Source organism: Aythya ferina (assembly GCF_964211825.1).
Source record: "Aythya ferina genome assembly, chromosome: 14".
Lineage (NCBI taxonomy): Eukaryota > Metazoa > Chordata > Aves > Anseriformes > Anatidae > Aythya > Aythya ferina.
In genome coordinates this window covers 14,500,945-14,518,512 of record NC_140312.1, presented here as the reverse complement: position 1 = coordinate 14,518,512, position 17,568 = coordinate 14,500,945, and the positions used below count along the sequence as shown (strand labels likewise).

General features: G+C 37.1%; 1 protein-coding gene across 2 annotated transcripts in view; it reads left to right on the top strand.

Annotated features, from left to right (window-relative positions):
* The first annotated feature begins 5,435 nt into the window (after positions 1-5,435).
* The window catches only part of LOC311444522 (uncharacterized protein C5orf58), a 52,371-nt gene continuing 40,238 nt past the window's right edge, over positions 5,436-17,568 (top strand). Inside the window, exons 1-2 of one of the 2 annotated variants that reach the window (XM_084535750.1) lie at positions 5,436-5,489; positions 14,717-14,870. In XM_084535750.1, coding sequence (XP_084391876.1) covers positions 14,839-14,870 — 32 coding nt within the window. In that variant the 5' untranslated portion in view covers positions 5,436-5,489; positions 14,717-14,838. Of the gene's footprint in view, positions 5,490-14,576; positions 14,871-17,568 lie in introns of those variants that run through there. The other variant, XM_084535749.1, reaches the window with a different exon arrangement.

The following is a 17,568-nucleotide window of genomic DNA, read 5'->3' as shown; positions in this document are numbered from 1 at the left end:
AAAAGGGGTCATGTCTACAGTTTTGTGTATGGTTGGTTTTTTTTTGTTTGGTTAGTTTTTGTTAGATAAATATCATATTCTGTAGTTTATAATTTCAGGACATTTCAAAAGTAGTTAGACACAGTGAATTACAGGGAGACATGACAGCCCCAATGCTTAAAAATACCCATTTTACAGTTACATTTTTCCCCTTCAGTGCTGTTTGTCACAACTGTGTCAGAAGTCCCTATAATATACTCCTTTTGGACTCTGGTCCAAGAAACAGACTTTTAAAATGAATTTTAATATTTGAAAAACTCTGTGGTACTTTCTATTGGGGAACGTAGCATAAACACAAAAATAAAAAAGAGAAAAATACAGAGATAAATTGAACTTGTATGTCTAAAGGCTTCTTTATATCTCCCCACCTAGACAGGTAAGCCTGATAAGCACTCTCTTCTCCTACTGCCCATCTCCCTTTCTCTACTTCCTTAAATATTTGCAGTTACAAAAGCAGTGAATTAACAAAATTATTTAAACTTAACAATGGGTTAATTATCATCCATATAGAATCTTAAAACTGGAGGTACAAAATAATGAAATATATAAATAATAAAAAGACAATTCCTTTATCCTTGTAGTCAAATAAATCTTGTTCTTCTATACACCCAAATCAAGCCAGCTCTGTGCTATGGATGGATTCTTTGTATGAGGACCTAGGGGTAACTAACTTGTAGCTAATTGGGATTTTAGATGCATCAACTATTTAAAATCCATAGCACTTTGTGAAAACAATGCATTTAAAATCTGATTGTTGTGTTTTAAGTGAAAACTAAAAAGATATTTATACCCTATTGAAATAGTCTAAATTCTTGTGGACTGAATTTGAAACATGCTTTTAGATTTAAGATACTCAGAGTTCTGAACAGGGTAAATTCATACATTTACTGTTAGTGTGAAAACATGCCAGTTAAAAGATCTGTCTTTTCTTTGATCCCAGAGTCCATTCTCACTAGCAGATATTTTCAGAATACTCTCCTTAGGAGAAGGGGCTCTCTTATTATAATTTCTTGCTCTAACCACTACACAGCAAAAACAAAAACAAACAAACAAAAAATGCTTTCTTCTTTTAGTCCTTATGACTGTTAGACTAGACTTACAAGTGTTGAACAGTTACTGCAGAGCATTAGCTCAGCAAAGCCAAGAAGCTGTTATTTGACTGTTGCAGCCCTCTTTCAACACAATATAAAATATTTCCTTACTATTACATGAATATCTCCTGTTTTAGAGCACAGAAATATCTGACACATTTAGACTTTGAGCAAGGTACTCCCACAAGACTGCTGGGAAAGGTTCCCTCTGCTGACACTCAGATGTTTCACTAGCTTCCTTTGTTTCTCTAAGGGATTTTATTTTGTTTTGTTTTGGACAGAGCACCTAGCTTAGCAGATCTACTTCCTGAAAGACTCTAACCCAGTAACTGTACTTCCTTGTCCTGTCCATCTCTCAGGAAATGACTGCATTTCAGGAGCTGTTAACCCCCTGTTTCCAGGGTCTTGTGTATGTTCTCTGATTTCCTATCCAATGGTTCTGCTACTTATTTTCAGGCACCTGTGCTTTAGGTATGTCGTGCTTTCACCAGAAAACTTCTGCAAAAGCATTAACTTTTTTTTTTTTTTTTTTTTTTTTTTTTTTCATACAAGTTGAGATAATATCCAGGAAATGCTGAACGATGTGCTGAATGCTGAATACTCCAGCTCAAGAATAAAACATTGTTAGGGGAAAAACCAGCACAGGATTTTATATTTAGACTAAGTACAAACAATGAAAGGAGCTCTTTTGTCACATGGCTGTCTAGGAGAGCCAAGGCTCTCTAGTATTTTAGGATGGATAGCTCTGGTATACTGCTTTTCTCCTGAAAATGCTACATTCATGAGGCCCATTGAGGAACTGTTTCAGTTTGTGAGTTCTGCTAGTAATTTTCCAATATCACATCAGTAAAAATCTGCGAGAATGACCCTTGGCTTAGTAGGGTTAATGCTTTCCTTTATACCTGTGCCTCTGTCTTTAAATGTGATTCAACCTCAGAGGTTTTACAGAAGTCTTCTTTTTTACGAGAAAGGCATTAAAAAAACTCTATGGGTGTGGTGTGGCAGCCAGGGAGAAAGCATGCAGTGAGTAAATCGTGATATAAAACATAGACTTGAGGTCCTTTTGATTTTAGTCGTTTTGTTAGTTTACTGATTCTATTTAAAGCTACAGCAGCTAAATAGAACCCACGCTGGTCTGGGTTCCTGAGCTACCTCATCTTCCATGAGTAAAGTCTGTTCTGGTTGCTTGGTTTATGTTGTCATCTAATTATCTTGCAGATTTTGAGAGCAAGAGTTACTGATCAGCAAGATTAAAGGGCCATTAAACACTGAGAAAGTAACTTTCATACTAACATTGTTTGCTATTGTCCATTCTTTGGGTAGCACTTGAATCTCTTTTTCTTCACTGTAATTCAAAATCATGATTAAGGTGCTGAAAATACCCCTCTCACATGTAATTTTTGCTTTTGGACTGGTGCATTAATTCAACAGAATCTGTTGTCTGAAGACCTTAGACTCCTTCCCTACTGACTGCCAACTCCATGCAAATTTTGGATTTTTGGAGAGGAGGGGTCTTGTGTGAATTATGGGAATTATGTTTCTTGTTTTAGAGGTGCTACTTATTGTTCTATTATTGCTTAAGTGACAGTGCTGCTTATGTAGTTTGTATGCCATAGCACCTGCAAAGAGTGCCTCTGATGATGACAAATACAATCAATGTAGGTAGTAAATACAGTCTTGTATAGGATATTTATTGCAGTGTTAAAATTTGTGAATACAGTGCAGTGTGCTTTTCTCAGAGAGGAGAACAGGAAGGTGAGAAGATTTGGAAACTTCTGTAATTTGATGATAGTAAGGGAATAAGGAGAAGACAAAATTTATCTAAAGAGGGAAATGAGGAGGGATGGACTCTCCAAAGGCACTGAGTGGGTAGTTGAAACACACCTGCTAGATGAAGGCCTCTGCACTTTTTCCTTATGTTGGTAGCAAGGCTGCATTAAATCTTTCTCACTGAGGCAGAAGAAAGCTTTGCGAGAAAAACAGGCTACTGCATTCTTTAGTTTTCACCTCTGTGTAAAACAACTGTGATGCCTGACATTTTGCTGAGGGCTAATGACTCAAGGAGCAACATGTCCAAAAAACAATGTGTCTGGAAGGACCCGTGTGTTGTGGTCTCAGCTTTGAGAACGGTTTGCTGCTGATTACATCGCTCTTTTGTCAAATTCCGGAAGGTGTGTTATGGCTTTGATGTTTTGAACAGGAAAACAGAAATGGACATCAGAAAGTTGCTTTAATTAATAAAGTTCTTACTAAGTTTCCTATAAGAAATGAAGAAATGCAGGGAAAGAAAGCTTTCCTTATTCAGAGCTCAGTAATTAAGACACCAATTCAAATTTGCTTGTCTAAACTTCAGGGGTACAGCACTAAAATGTTCTAGGAGATCAGAACACATTTGGGAAGATAGAAGGGTTCACAGGCTTGGGCATTAGCAGGAAAGTCAGAAAATTTGCTCTCTGCTTCTTGACTTTTTAGCTGATGTTTTTCTGCAAGTCACTTCATGTCTCTGTTAGAGCTGGGCACTCTTTTCATCACCTGCTTGCTAAGTGTCTATCTCAAGAGGATCCTAGTATTTTTCATAGATGGTGAATACATATGAAATAAATGAATAGAACCAGAATCAGGCCAAACTTTGGGCACCAAAGTATAAAGTCAGGCTGTTTAGACTCCTGCGTGCACACTCTTATGAATTAGGTTTCAGGATGAATGAATCTATTCATTTATCTCAGGTTTTTAGATTCTACTTGCCAATGGGACTTTCCAGTATCATCTGAGACTTGCAGGATGTTGTTAAAAAAAATATCTTTTTGGAAAATACTTGTGCAGGCAGCATATGTTTTTAGTGTATGTTAAATATTGCAATGGTTAAATTGAGATGAGGAACAGGCATGCAGCACCATATTGTTGTTTGCTGTGAAGTGATTTAACAAATGTTTGAACAGCTGTTGCTGAGTAGATCCTGTTGATGTAAGTAGTGTAATTAGGAAAGCTGGTGTTTTGGTCATTTACAGTAGAAAAAGATTAATCAAACAATTTACTGCTTGGGTATGGGACTCTATATAAATGCAATATAGAATTAATGTAATTTATGATAAAGTCTGTCAAGTCCAGCATTGCATCTGTAGTGATTTTTGTTGAAGATATATGTTTCTCATGTTCTAGAAAAGATGCAAGGGTTTTGGCTAATCCAGCAGTCAAGACAGTGCAATTGCCTCAGAGAACATCAGGACAGTTGCTGACCTTTATATTACTTACCAAATTCTTCAGGTTCCAGAAATGGCCTGTCCCTCAGCCATAATTCTAAGGACCAATAAAGTGGCTGCCAGACAGATTGATCATTTGTAGCAGAAAAAAATACAATTTCTGTAGATAGCACCATTTGCTGTGGAAATACTCTGTTCTGCACAAATATTTGTATGCCCATGAGTTCTTCGTAGTAATGCTGTAGGGGAAAGAATATGCAGTTTATAGAAAGTAAGGAATGCAGTGAATCCATCCTCATTCTGTTGGTACGTTCCTACGTACTGCTTTCTCACTGGGAAAGACAAGTGTAGGAGGGTCTTAGGAAATTAATCGCTTTCTTATGGGCTTCTCAGTCACTTCTTATGGACTTCATTGAAGGGAGAGCTGAGGTGTGATGCCAGAGAGCCATTAGTGTTTCTGCTGTACAGCTTTGGATCATAAAGGCATTTAACATCTGCAATTAAATACTTTTGTGTTGTTTTTTTTTGTTGTTGTCTTTACACTACAATGCATTGCCTTAGCCTCTCAGAAGTTCTTCAGGCTTTTTACAAATAAGAAAATACTTAGTGGAACATAAAAAGAACTTTCTTATATTAAGGAAAAAGGCATAGTGAGGTATGCTTATTGCCAGACTGATTTTAAAAGAAAGAAATTCTTTCCAGGAGAGTTAGAAGTGACTAAGATGCCTTTATTGCAAGGAATGCTATGTAACAATAAAACATTCAATAAAATTTATATTGCTGCTACAATAACTAAGGCATGATATTTAAATAAAATATCACTACTTTTATGATTGAACGCTGTGATATGATTTAACAAGCAAAAGGAAGGATTTAACTGGATTTAATTTCTTCTGAAGGATAAAAGCTGTCAGGTTGTGTATGGACAGCTGCAAGGGCATTCCAGGTAGCTGATTACTTGAGAGTAAGCAGTGGCTGTAGGTGTGAGGCATTGTGCTGCAGCTCCTCTAATTACATGCAATGTGTCTTCATAGTTACTATGCTGTGGAGGGCAAGCCATCAGAAATTCATGCTTTGAATTAGTTTTGTTTAGCTTGATGGGTGAAAAAGTGCCTAGAAAGGGACTTAGTCAAGATGCAAGGCAATGGAGGATGTCAAGGTAGGCTTGAATACAGTCAGGAAGGAAGCCTGTGCTGCAAGTCTCTTGTTGGTATCCACATGGCTAGTTTTAAAACACCTCTGTGTGTTCTTTTTGTTACTTTTTTATAGTGTAAGTAAATTCCAAGTTGGAAACCTAGTGAGATTTGTTCTTTGACTTCGCGACTTTGGTCACTGGCATTTTCAATCTGTGTTAAACATTTTTGTAATTTTCTTTTAATGTTCCCAGTACAACCTTTTCTATTTCACCTTTTCTCTTGATGACTGCATTTAAGAACATAAGTTGTTTTAATTAACACTTGGTCCTAATAATATGCCACAAAACTGGTCACCTAGGCAATCAGTGGGCAAATAGTAATATTAAGGTAAGTGATGATGTGTTTGTCTTGATGAACTTTAATTGTAGCAATTTCAATAATTCATTCAGTGATAGGTACAAGCTACCCTGAAGATAATGAATCTGCTTTCAGCAAGAAATGAGAATAGACTGAAAAAAGCAGTTGTCTTAACTATGATAATTATGTTAATTTAGGCTCTAAGTAATAGCAGACTTGCACTTTGTATGTTTAATATTTCAGTTAACTACAGACATTAAGGAAAATGAGACATCTCAGAGATTCAATCTACCATTTGATGTAAGAAATGCTAAAAAGCTTTCTGGGAAAAAAAGCAATATGAAGAAATCAAATGCTGTGGGAAATGGGTTGTTATAGCTATCTCTCTCACAGACTTACAGTGTCTTAACCAGGGTAAGAAGGATCATATTTGCAGATAAAGCACTGAAGCCCATTTGTTTAGAGTAGCTGAGGACCTGAGCCATTAGTTCACTGGAGGCTGCATCTTCCACACTGATCCAACCTTCTGAACAGTTGCTTTAGCTATCTTATGAAGTGGTGAGAGTCTGAGTCTTATTGTGCTGAATCTCCTTGGAAGGACTAGGGCAAGCTCAAGGCTATTTCCTTGCAAATCACACTATAGACAGACCTTTCTTTGCAGTGAAGTGTCAAGTCTTAATGGATTCAGAAAGAATATCATCATCCTTTGTGACTCTGTATGTCCAGTTGTGCCTAAATACATTGGAAATTGTTTTGCTTCATGGTATGGAGTAATGGTATTTGCTTAACATTTGTATGCTTTCCAAAGCTTTGTTTTCAAAGCAAAAGAATCTTCACATTCACATTTCTTTCCTGCGCAAAACAGAATGAATGTTTAATGAATGTTAACCATGATCTGTGAACTGATGAGATACCTGACTCTTCAACATAATAGATTATACCCAGAAATCTTTATTTCCTTAGTGCAAATACAGCCTTAATCTGGAATTATAAAATAGACTTAAAGATAGATAATGATGCCCCAGAGACGTATAGCCATAATCTCCTAGAGAGAAAAAAAAAAAAAAAAAAAAAAAGGCAGTTCTTTATGCAATGTCTAGTTCTATAGAATGAGAACTATGCTATGGTTGGAAATCACTCACAGAAAATCTCACTCATTACTTATGGGCAAAACATAAACCCTTTCTTCCTTTCTTTGTCTATCTCTCTCTCCTTCTCTCTTCCTCTCTGTCTCTCTCTCGTTTCATTTTTTAACCTAGCAGCTGTCTTCCAAGCACCAACCTTACGTAAGATACTTTCTGCAGACAATATTAAAAGATGGCAATTCTTAGTATAATACTATCACTTAAACCTTGGTAGGTAGTGCCTCAACTCTTAAAAGTATGAAAGTCAGGAGCTATAGCAAATGTTGTGGCTATTGCAAAGTGAAAAACAATTATCAGTGTCCATCTAAACGATTTCTTACCTGAATTTCATTTTGGATGCCTTGACTAACCAGTATATTCTATCTAAGGATATGAAAGAAAATTCTTGTTATGGGAATGCCAAAATGAAGCAAAAGAAAGTTGACCTGTCTTTGCCACTCCTGTACTGAGATCAGACCATGTTTGGGGTTATTGCTGTACAGGAATTTAAACTCAGAGTGACTCAATTGCTTTCAAAAGCCTTATGCCTGGAGGAAACGACTATGATGGGACAACATATACAGACTCAAGAAAAGAGTGCCTTGTGTCTGAAGTGTCATATGAAATACAAAGAAAATGAGTTTAAAAACAATTTGTATTTCAAGTCTTGCAAGATACAACAACCAATTCACTCAGAAATTTTACAGTGCAGGAAAAATATGAGTGCTGGGCAATTTTATCCAGAAAAAAAAAAAAAAAAGGAAAAACTATATCCCATTATTCTCTGAAACACTTACAATAACCTTCACAAGAAGGACAACAAAAACACTGAGTCTGTGGCTGAATTAAGCAGGTACTTCATTTTAGATATCTTGATATTTGCTGGTACATGAACCAGAAACATCAGGTAATGAAAGAAAAGAGGAAATATATAAATTGCAGCACTAGTTATTTCAGGTTTGAGAGGCTATAACTTTTATGAAGTTCTATAATAACCACAGTAAAAAGTATGAATTGGTATTTGCTGGAATATACCCCAGATTCATACATATTTTAATCTGTCTAGCTATTTAGAAGGCCCTCTGCACTACTATAGTTGCATTTCTCAGAAACATTAATTGATTTTATCTTCTCAACCCTCCTGTGAGGTAAGAAAATATAATCTCCATTTTGCAAATGATGAACTAAGAAAGTATGTGACCTAAATGACTGAAGTCAGAAGGAAAATCTAGGTTTAAGGCAAAAATTGATCCAGGCAATCTGAGACCATCCTCCAGCAAGAGGACGTGCTGTACAGGACATGTCCTGCACCTGCAGTGTCACTTTCCCCCATGTCTCCATTTAGGCTGGGTCATCTCTTCAGGGCAGCCTTAGACCTGCCCTGGCTTTTCACTGACCCTCCTGGAACTGTATTTCACATTGCTCCTTGGAGTCAAATTGGCTCAGGTCAAGCTGTTTCCACATGTAGGTAGGAAGTATTACATGCGGCCATTTGTGCAGGCTTCTCCAGCTGTCTTTAACTAGCTCGTTCTAACACCCATAGCCATGTAGCCACACTACCATGGAATGCCAATGGATGGAGACTGCTTTGAAATACACCCCTAGTAGTGCCTGTGTTAATGAACTGCAGTTATGATAACGTATATGCCCTCAAAAATAATTTTTAGGGAGGGAGCTGAAACTGTAGTGAATGAGGCTTAGATGCATTATCAACTGTGCAACAAATTGATAAGGAGGGTTTGTGCAGTGACTGGGCAGTTCCACAGCTGTGATGGTGGCAGAGGAGGTCACTAATTTAATTCTCTACCCTTACTACACCCCTCAGCTACCACACCATGACCAGTATTGCTTTACATCACTCTGTGTCAACTGCAGCCTGATTCTCTGGCATGTTCTTCCCCACGCAAACCCTGCAGTTCCCCTCAGAGGGCTTTTCCAACACAGCTGCTATCTATCTTGGTCTCTAATCTGTGCTATAATGCAGGCCCATTTTCCAGGCAGTGTTTACTGAAAACACAGGAGCGTGCCTGGCTCCCTTAGCCATACCTCCTCCGACCCTCCCACTCCCTGGCAGGCAGCACGACTGTGGAGGTCAGGCTGCAGGACTCTCCTCCTGCCGTTGAGAGAACAGGGAGTAAAATCAGCAACCTGTAAGCCCATTAATCCTGACAGGTTCGTGGCTGCTCCATGTGAGGTTCAGAGAGTTCACTGTGCTTACAGCTAGTCAAAGTGGCAGACAGTAAAGCAAACTAACACAAGTGAAATCCTCATTAGAGATTAAACTGTTACACTGCAGGATAGATTCAGGATAGGAGAACACAGGGCAAGATCAAGGCTTTCAATGAGATTAGTCATTTTAAAATAACGTTTCTAAAAAGAGCAGAGAAGAGATAATGAACAAGGTCAAAAACAATAAGGGATAATTATGAGGCTGATGTTACTAACAAATGATAGTGGAGAACAGAAAGGAAAAAACTCTTACTGTAGTCCTTTGTACTAGGAAATGTACAAACCTTTAATGAAAAAGCACATAAGGAATGTAAACTTCCTTGTATTTGCTGCCGTAGCTTAATTATAGTTAAGATCCATACGTTCCGTGATCACTTACACTCATGATTCTGTAAGCATGCACTAAAGTTTGGGGAGTAAAAACCGTCTGGTGCTGCTTAAATGAATAGTTTTATCCCCGTTTCCTGGCAACCAAGATCATGGCAAGTTAATTAGGGACTTTGAATAATTTTTTTCTAAACTTCTTTGCAGCTTGTTGTGAACCAATCTACCCCTTCCTATCCTTCTTAACTTGATAGGAGACTTGTCATATTTTAGGGACAGGAAGAGCTATATTATTGTTTTTTCTTTACTGTATGATTAAACCATCAGCTGGTATGACAAATCCCAGCTGGCACCCATCATCAGCATGTGTCTGTACTTGGCCACCCTTTTCTCTAGGAGTTGAAAGGAAGCAGGTGGAATGATTTTTTTCTCAACTTGTGAAATGTAGGCTGAAAATTCATGCTTTAAAAGAGGGCTTTTAGGAACCTACTCTACTCTTGTTAGAGCCAGTGGGAACTCTTTCATGTCAGTGGAAGCAAGACAAGATTTCGAGTTGCATCTTGTGTTCTGCATGTTTCCTGTCTCCAGAAATTTATCATTTATTAGAGATCACGATAGCTGTTAGACTTTTTAGTCAAATAAGACAAATACACCTCCATTCTCTCAGAATAAGATTACTGAATAAGCTACATAGTTACTCAACATACTTACTTCATACTTACTCATTTGGCATAAAGGTTAGCAGTGGTCTCAAAAGGAGACAAAGAACCACAAGAGTCAGGGTGGACAGGAGTCACTCCACAGTCACACATGAATGCCAAGGCTATTTTGCTGTACAGACCTGTTTAATGTCTGGTGTCAATATGCTTGGGCACTAGCAGGGTATTTTTGCATATGGTAGTACACGTGTTTTTTCTACTAAATCTGTCTGGTAACATCTTAGGAGACAACATATTTTCCTCTTAGCATTTTGTTTTCTTGTCAGCAATTGAGCACAAGGAAAAATATTTGTTCCAGAAACAAACAAACAAAAACACCTTAAAATGTATGGAACTCTTTTCTGACTGTCACAGCCTTACTCCTCTTTGTCGTGTTTCTTGGGTCGTAGTTAGAAAACTGACTAGTTTCTTGTTGGGGTTTCAGCTCTACATTGCTTCAGTGAGGGAGTATCACAGCTTTTAGATGTTTTTCAAAACAAAGTTAAAAATAAACAACACTGCTCTACTGCATGGCTAAAGGAAAAAATTGATACTCTGCTATAGGTGCTAACAGAAGGCTGTGAGGAATCTGAATGACAGCAACAGTGAAACTTGATATGAAACTCAAGAATATGGGCACTTTTACGTAGAGCAAATGAAATCATTAAATATTGATCAATATTTGTATAAGGAGAACTAAGAAGCTCAGATTAATGTAGCGATCTATTGACTGAGATGCATTTTGAAGTGTTACTGAGAAAAGTTATTTTAAAACAGTTACCTACAAAATCGTATCACTGCTCTGGAAATAAACTCTTGACTCAAAAGCAGTTGCAAAGAGGTTTATTACATGAAAAATGTGTGCAATATAACTAAATAGTTAGTTCCTTTGTTGACAGGAATATGGTAATAAATGCCAAGAACTTGGATGTGTTTTTTTCAACCTCCCTAAGGGGGTTTTCAGAATTAAGAACTTGTGGCAACTACTTTCTTTTCTGTTCAAAGTGTCTTTAGAAGGATGAAATGCTATTCACTTAAGTATTTCACTTGAGGAACAAAGTCTCTAGACTTGATTTCAATAGATAAATAATAAAAAAAAATAGATAGTGATAGGATTATCACTAAAATGCTTAGATCTTGAACAAGGTAGTGGGAGAAAATCCTTTTAGCTTTTTTGTCAGCCTTGATAATATTCACTTTTCTTGCTGTTCTCTTCCATTTCTTCTTCCTCCTTGTAATGAACAACATCTATTTTAGACAGAAGAATTTTGCAGCATGACAGGCAGAACAACCTTCAAACTACCCCACACCTCTGAAGATCAATGGACTGAGTAAATGGTCCAGTATTTGTTATTTTGATTTGGCTCAGTTGAACATTGCCCTTTATATCTGTCAATTTCTTGGAAATGAAGAAAACTTGTTATTCAGAACAGGAAATCATAGATACCATCCCAGGAAATGAGGTTATCTTCCACTTAACTCTCAGTATTTCTTTTTCAAGTGGAGCATGAATCATTTGCTGTAGGATGATGAAAATACAGGAAAATACTGAGTGAAGTTGAAAGCAATTTGTAAGAGAGGGTTGAAGTTGTATGGCATTGGAAATGTTAAATGTCTATGCTTGCTCATTAGAGATCACTACATGTAATGAAACTTTTCTGAAGCCCTATAGCATGTGGGACGCAGAAGCCCACAGTGGTGGTGCTCACACCAACACCTGGTTGCTCACTCAGTGTGGGCCCAGTCAAGGTGCAGTAGCAAACTCTACCTGGAGAATCCTGCTAGGCCCTACTTCTGTCCCCCCTTCACTTAGTAACAACCCCCCCTAACTTACAGAGTGTAAGAGCTGGATTTTTTTTTTTTTTTTTCTGAAATCAGTTCTCTACTTAGAGAAATATTTGTTCATCTGAGTGGTGTACCTGATGCACAGGCACATGGTATACTGATACTGATGCATGTACAGCGTTTATTAGTGCAGGTAGGCAAGGAAGAGTTAAAGGTTTTCATTTCATTTTCTTTGTCTGAAATGAGTATTACATGAGTATGCTCAGATCTTTTGTATATATATTTTATGACACAGTTTGTGTTTCCCCCTGAGATGTACATTATTTCAATTTTAAGCTTCAAGATGAACACCAGGGAGAGAGTGATTTTAGAGGGGTGAAAAAGGCAGACGAATTGAATTTATATCTTTGCTGTAAAATTTGGTACTTAAAAAAAATCAAACTGTGAAAAATGCCAACAATAGACAGTCTGTTCTGTTATTCAGAGGTAAAAGATAAAAGATAAGCCTCTTGGCAACCAGAAATCCATTTCAGCAGCTTCTGAAGTGTCACAGACTAGTCTGTAAAGACATTTTGTAATAACACTGATAAAGATCATGTAGTATTGAACTGATTTGCAAACATGCAAACACAGACTGAACTTATGTGTGTCATTGTGCATGTGTATTCATGAGGATTTGTGAACAAGTGGAAGGACAGCATTTCACAAATTCTGTAGTAAAGTAAGAGGAGTTCATTGCTCATTAAATTTCTTCCTTTTTTTTTTGGCTATGTTTCCAATTTTCAGCATGTGAAGATAAATGAGATCTTAGCAAAAAAGTTTCTGATTCAACAATATAGCCATTACAGGGGAAAAAAAAAAAAAAAAAAAGCAAATAAGTAACGTTTTGAGCTTTGAGGTCTAAGACTTTATAAAGGAAAGGGTACAAAAGACAGTGCAGCAGTCAAGTCAGGAAAATGGCAATGAATTTTCAATAGTGTGCTTGACTTCCTTTTTCACTGTCAGTGTCTTGTTCTGGAATCTGTATCTTATTACTGACTGCTGATTAAATTATTCAGTGGTTATTTGAAAGTTGGCAAACAGATTTTCTCTAAATCTAAACACAATTATCCGTAAGATAGGAGTGGATAGGATGGTGACATGAGATGCTTTCTCATTTATGCAGTAACTCCAGTCTACCAAACCTCATACTTTTAAGTTACTGCCCTGTTAGAAACATGGTGATTTCACATGTTAATAGTACCTTGGATGTAAGATGTAAATCTACTTCTTAAACTGTGTGTATGTCGGCATTTTTGACAATTTGACAAACTTTTTGAGAGAAGAGTTTGTTCATAAGGAAACAGGATAAAACAGCCAATAAATGAATATTTTGCTAATAAAGCCTACATTAATTTGTAATGTCTGAAAATGACATTTTTTTTCCTGGTAACTTTGTTAGGGCCCTATCAGCTATGCCTTTTAGGCTGTGACTAGCAGTGAAATCTATGTTACCAGCAGCAAGAATAACAAACTACTTGGGCTAGTTTTAATTGAATATTTGTGGCATGTCATAAAATACAGGATAATTAAGATGCTGTTGGTTGGGCAGAATTGAATAATTCTGGCAACACTTGATTAAGCTTTGCAGAAGAGACGAAGGGCTATTGCCACTTAGTACATATGTGATTAATGGAAATAGGAACCCTGGTATGGAAGGAACATCTTGGGCACTGTTTCTGTTGTGAGCTCAGAAGCAGGGACTGCTTAATAGCTATGGCAGGGTGATAACTTCTGCAGTTTAAGGGAAGAAAATCTTTTTCCTGCTTTTCCAGTGTTTTGCATAGGTCCTTTCTCTTTCTGCCTCTTCAGCCCTGGCATCAAATTCAACTGCTAGGTCTTCTTTCAAAAAAAACATTAGTGGAACCAATAATATCTAAGTGACCCTGTTGAAGTCAGGTCTGTGATGTTATATATATATCTGTCAGAATTTTCCTGGAAGAATGTAAATTTACAGTAAATGCAGCACTGAAATCAAAAATACTGTTCTGTAATACATTTCTGCACAGGTCAGCATATTAAGTTGGTACATTATGAAAGCCTGGCAACATAAATAGTCTTTCTCAGTCTCTTACTCATTTTCCAGGAACATAAATGAAGGTGATTGCATGTTGAATAAAGAATAAAACATTTTTATTCTCATTTCTAGACTCTAAATAATTATTAAATGTAGTACAAAGACTGTAAGTGAATTAGCTTTTCAACCCAGTATTGACCAATAACAGATTCTACTAACTGTGGGAATTGTGTTTATGAGAAGTTTGCAAGAGAAAGATTTATATGCATTCATCATATGCAGATTTCATAACATGAGATTTTGTGGTATGAATAGAAGCTTTGAGCAAGTTACTAAGAAAATAGAGAGGCTACAGTATGCAAGAATTTCACCATAGAGGAATGAAGATTGTATTCTAGGTCTCAATTTTGAGTTTCTTCTGAATGGCTTATCATGTTGTTCTTGCATGCAAGCTGTAAATTCAGGTAATCATATCTAATCAACATATTCTAACTCATCTTCATAGTTCCACAGTCCCAAGCTACAAAACACTTTTTTATTGTACATTGTTTTTTTCTTTTTCTGTTTGTTTATTTATTTGTGTTGTTGTTGTTGTTGTTGTTTTTGTTTTTTCCCTTTCTCTGGGTGTCAGCTTGAAATCATCCAATTAGCTTGATCCCTGTTCTGTCTTTGTATAGGAAAAGGAGGAAGGGGAATGTAAAGAAGGCATAATGCTCTGCTGCTCTCATGGAGCACACCTTCTACAGAGTCCTAATCTCCAAGGACAAAAGCTGAGAGCATCAAGCCACATCAAGTTAACATGCTTGGAAGTCCTCCTCCATCAGCCATCAGGTAATATGTTTGTATATAGCTATCTGTGATTTAACACATTGGTATGCCTCCTCTGCTTAACTTTATCACATGATAATGGAGTGGGTATCTTGTTCAGATGAATACATTTTCTGTTTTACATCAGTGGATCAGTGGGGACTACTCATTGTCCTTGCTAGTGGGAGGAGTAACAGATTATTTGCCATGCAATGCATGCAGAGATAGGCAGGACAGGAACTAGGATCCCATTAAATTCTTCAAAGGCTGCCACAGTGCTCTACAGTTTCCAGTTTGAAGCAGCTGTGCTTCAGATCACTCAAAGACACAGTACTGTATCTAAGAAGCTATAAGGCTTGTGTTTATACTTGAATTCCCCAGAATTCTAGCTAAGAATTGACTGAAATCAGGAAGGATAAGAAATTTATAAAATTATTGGCTTGTGTCTTGCTGTTGTCAGACAGTCAAGTTTCTAATAAGTATTGTAAATGCATCTCTATCTTTCAGGTTCTCAGGAGTTTACTGTACTTCAAACTGAACAATGTTTCTGTCTGGCTTGGCTGTCATCCTGTTTCTTCATAATCTTTAACAAATCCCTGATTATCTATGATATTACCATCTCTCATCAAGAAAGGGCTCCTTTTATAGTTAGAACCTCCCCACAAACCTAATCCCCAGAAGAAACAGTAGTTTCCCTCTATATTCTAGATTCCAGTGGTAAGTTAAGGAGGTAAAAACTGGTCTGCAATGCAAAACATATTCAGGCAAAGTATCTGCAGTATTATTTCACTGAAATTCTACAGTGTGGCCACTTTTGATGACCTACCTTATACCTGTGTCCCTGTGTCTTCTTTAAAAGAATATTCCATTGACATTGCCAACACTGGCTCATTAAGGTAAGAGGAGATTAATTTCATTTAAAATGAAATTGTTATGAAACCTCAAGGTGAGCTTTATAAAGACAGTATTGTCAGTACGTCCTGGGAAGATGACTGTATCTGCTTTACTTGATGGGAAATAAAAAAACAGGGAAGTCTCTCCTCAGACATAACACAGTGCGTTTGGCTTGAATTTTAAGCAAACTCATACTGCAAGAAAAAATGCAGGCAGCAACTGGAACAGAATCAATGACTTAGCTAAATCATGTACAGCAGTATCTCTTTCATGTTAGAGCAAAACAATGTTAGTACTTGTGTTATAATAAATTGCTGCTTAACAAAGGCAGAAATAACTCATCTCTTTTCAGCTAATTCCAATTCAGCTTCCCCAGGTATAAAACGCTTATTAAAGAAAGTTTAGCAGCTGTACTGTTCTCTGAGGCATGAAAAATCTTGATTAAGGTCTCTATACTGGAGTCAATGAAGCTTGAACCTTGATATACTGGGACACATGGAAGGGACAACCTAGCTTTCTGCTTCACAGTGCCCTGCTGGCTAGTCCTCAGAGGACTGTTTGTTTTGGGCTTTGGAAAGCAGATTGCCAGACCTCCTCCCTATGAGATTGGCATCATTTTATGTCTGCCTATCTGTCTGCAAGAATAAGAGCAGCAGACAAAAAGCTGTGGCCATGGAGGAAAAAGCAGCATTTGAGGCTGGCATTCCTGCTTTGGACAAAAAAGAGGGTGGATGTTTGGGGGGAAAAATCACCTTAATTTTTTTATACTAAGATGTTGGATTTGAGGAAGACCTTTTACCTGTCCGTTATAGTTGTCATAACTATGTGCCTCAAACTATAATGTAAACCACCACCTGAACTATACTTGAATATGACTGGATTAAAAGTGTTAATGATAGGTAATTAGTGACTGATGCAAGTTGTTTGTGTCAATGATTCAAGTTCTCCTCTGAAAGAAACTGGTGAAAATCTTAATAAGTTATCCTACATAGATCTTTCATCTGTGTAGCAGGACAAAGTTTAGACTACATAATTTTTGAGATGGTTTCGTCTCAAGATGAAACATGTTGAGAGAGTGTTTCTTCAGGTGTCATGGTGACTTGAATGACTTTTCCAAGGAGCTGCAAGGAAGTAGTTCAGATACATGAAGTTCCTGATGCTGATTGTCTTCAGCAGTGCTCTTGAGATCTCTATTTTCCTGGGGCTGAATCCTCTTAATTTATGTGGGTGGAGGAACATAAAACTGAGGAAAGAAGATCTGGCAGATGCTCTTATAATTATTCTTTGCATTTGATTTTTGCTTTTATATGTTTCTGCAAAGAAACATAGGTATAATGAGGTTTGAATAGCATTATCCATCCAAGAGGCATAAAACATACCACAGAGATGGAGTGTTAGCTGCTACACGTACAAGCGTATTTCAGTCACGGGATTAACTGAGTTTTGATTCCTGCATTCTTTTAACATGTTTTCCCTGTATTCCTGAGTATGTTCTACAGGACTTTTATCTAGATCTTAAAAGTGGGGGAAAAGCTTTATGTAGTGTTTGGTTTTTGCATTTGCTCAGTTTTGTTTGTCAGCCCATGAAACAAATGAAAGATACTTAATTGCTTTTTCATTTGTTTTCACTGATTATAAAATATAAGATTAAAAAAAAAATAATAATAATCCATATTTGCCTGGAAGAGATTTCATCTGTGCTGTAAACCTGGAGCCCCTTTTTGTAACTCCTACTCATCGGCTGCTATTGCAAAATACCTTAGCAAGGAAGGAAAGGATAGCAGGTGGAATGAGGCCACCTGAGCAAAACAGCGATTGGGAGATTATG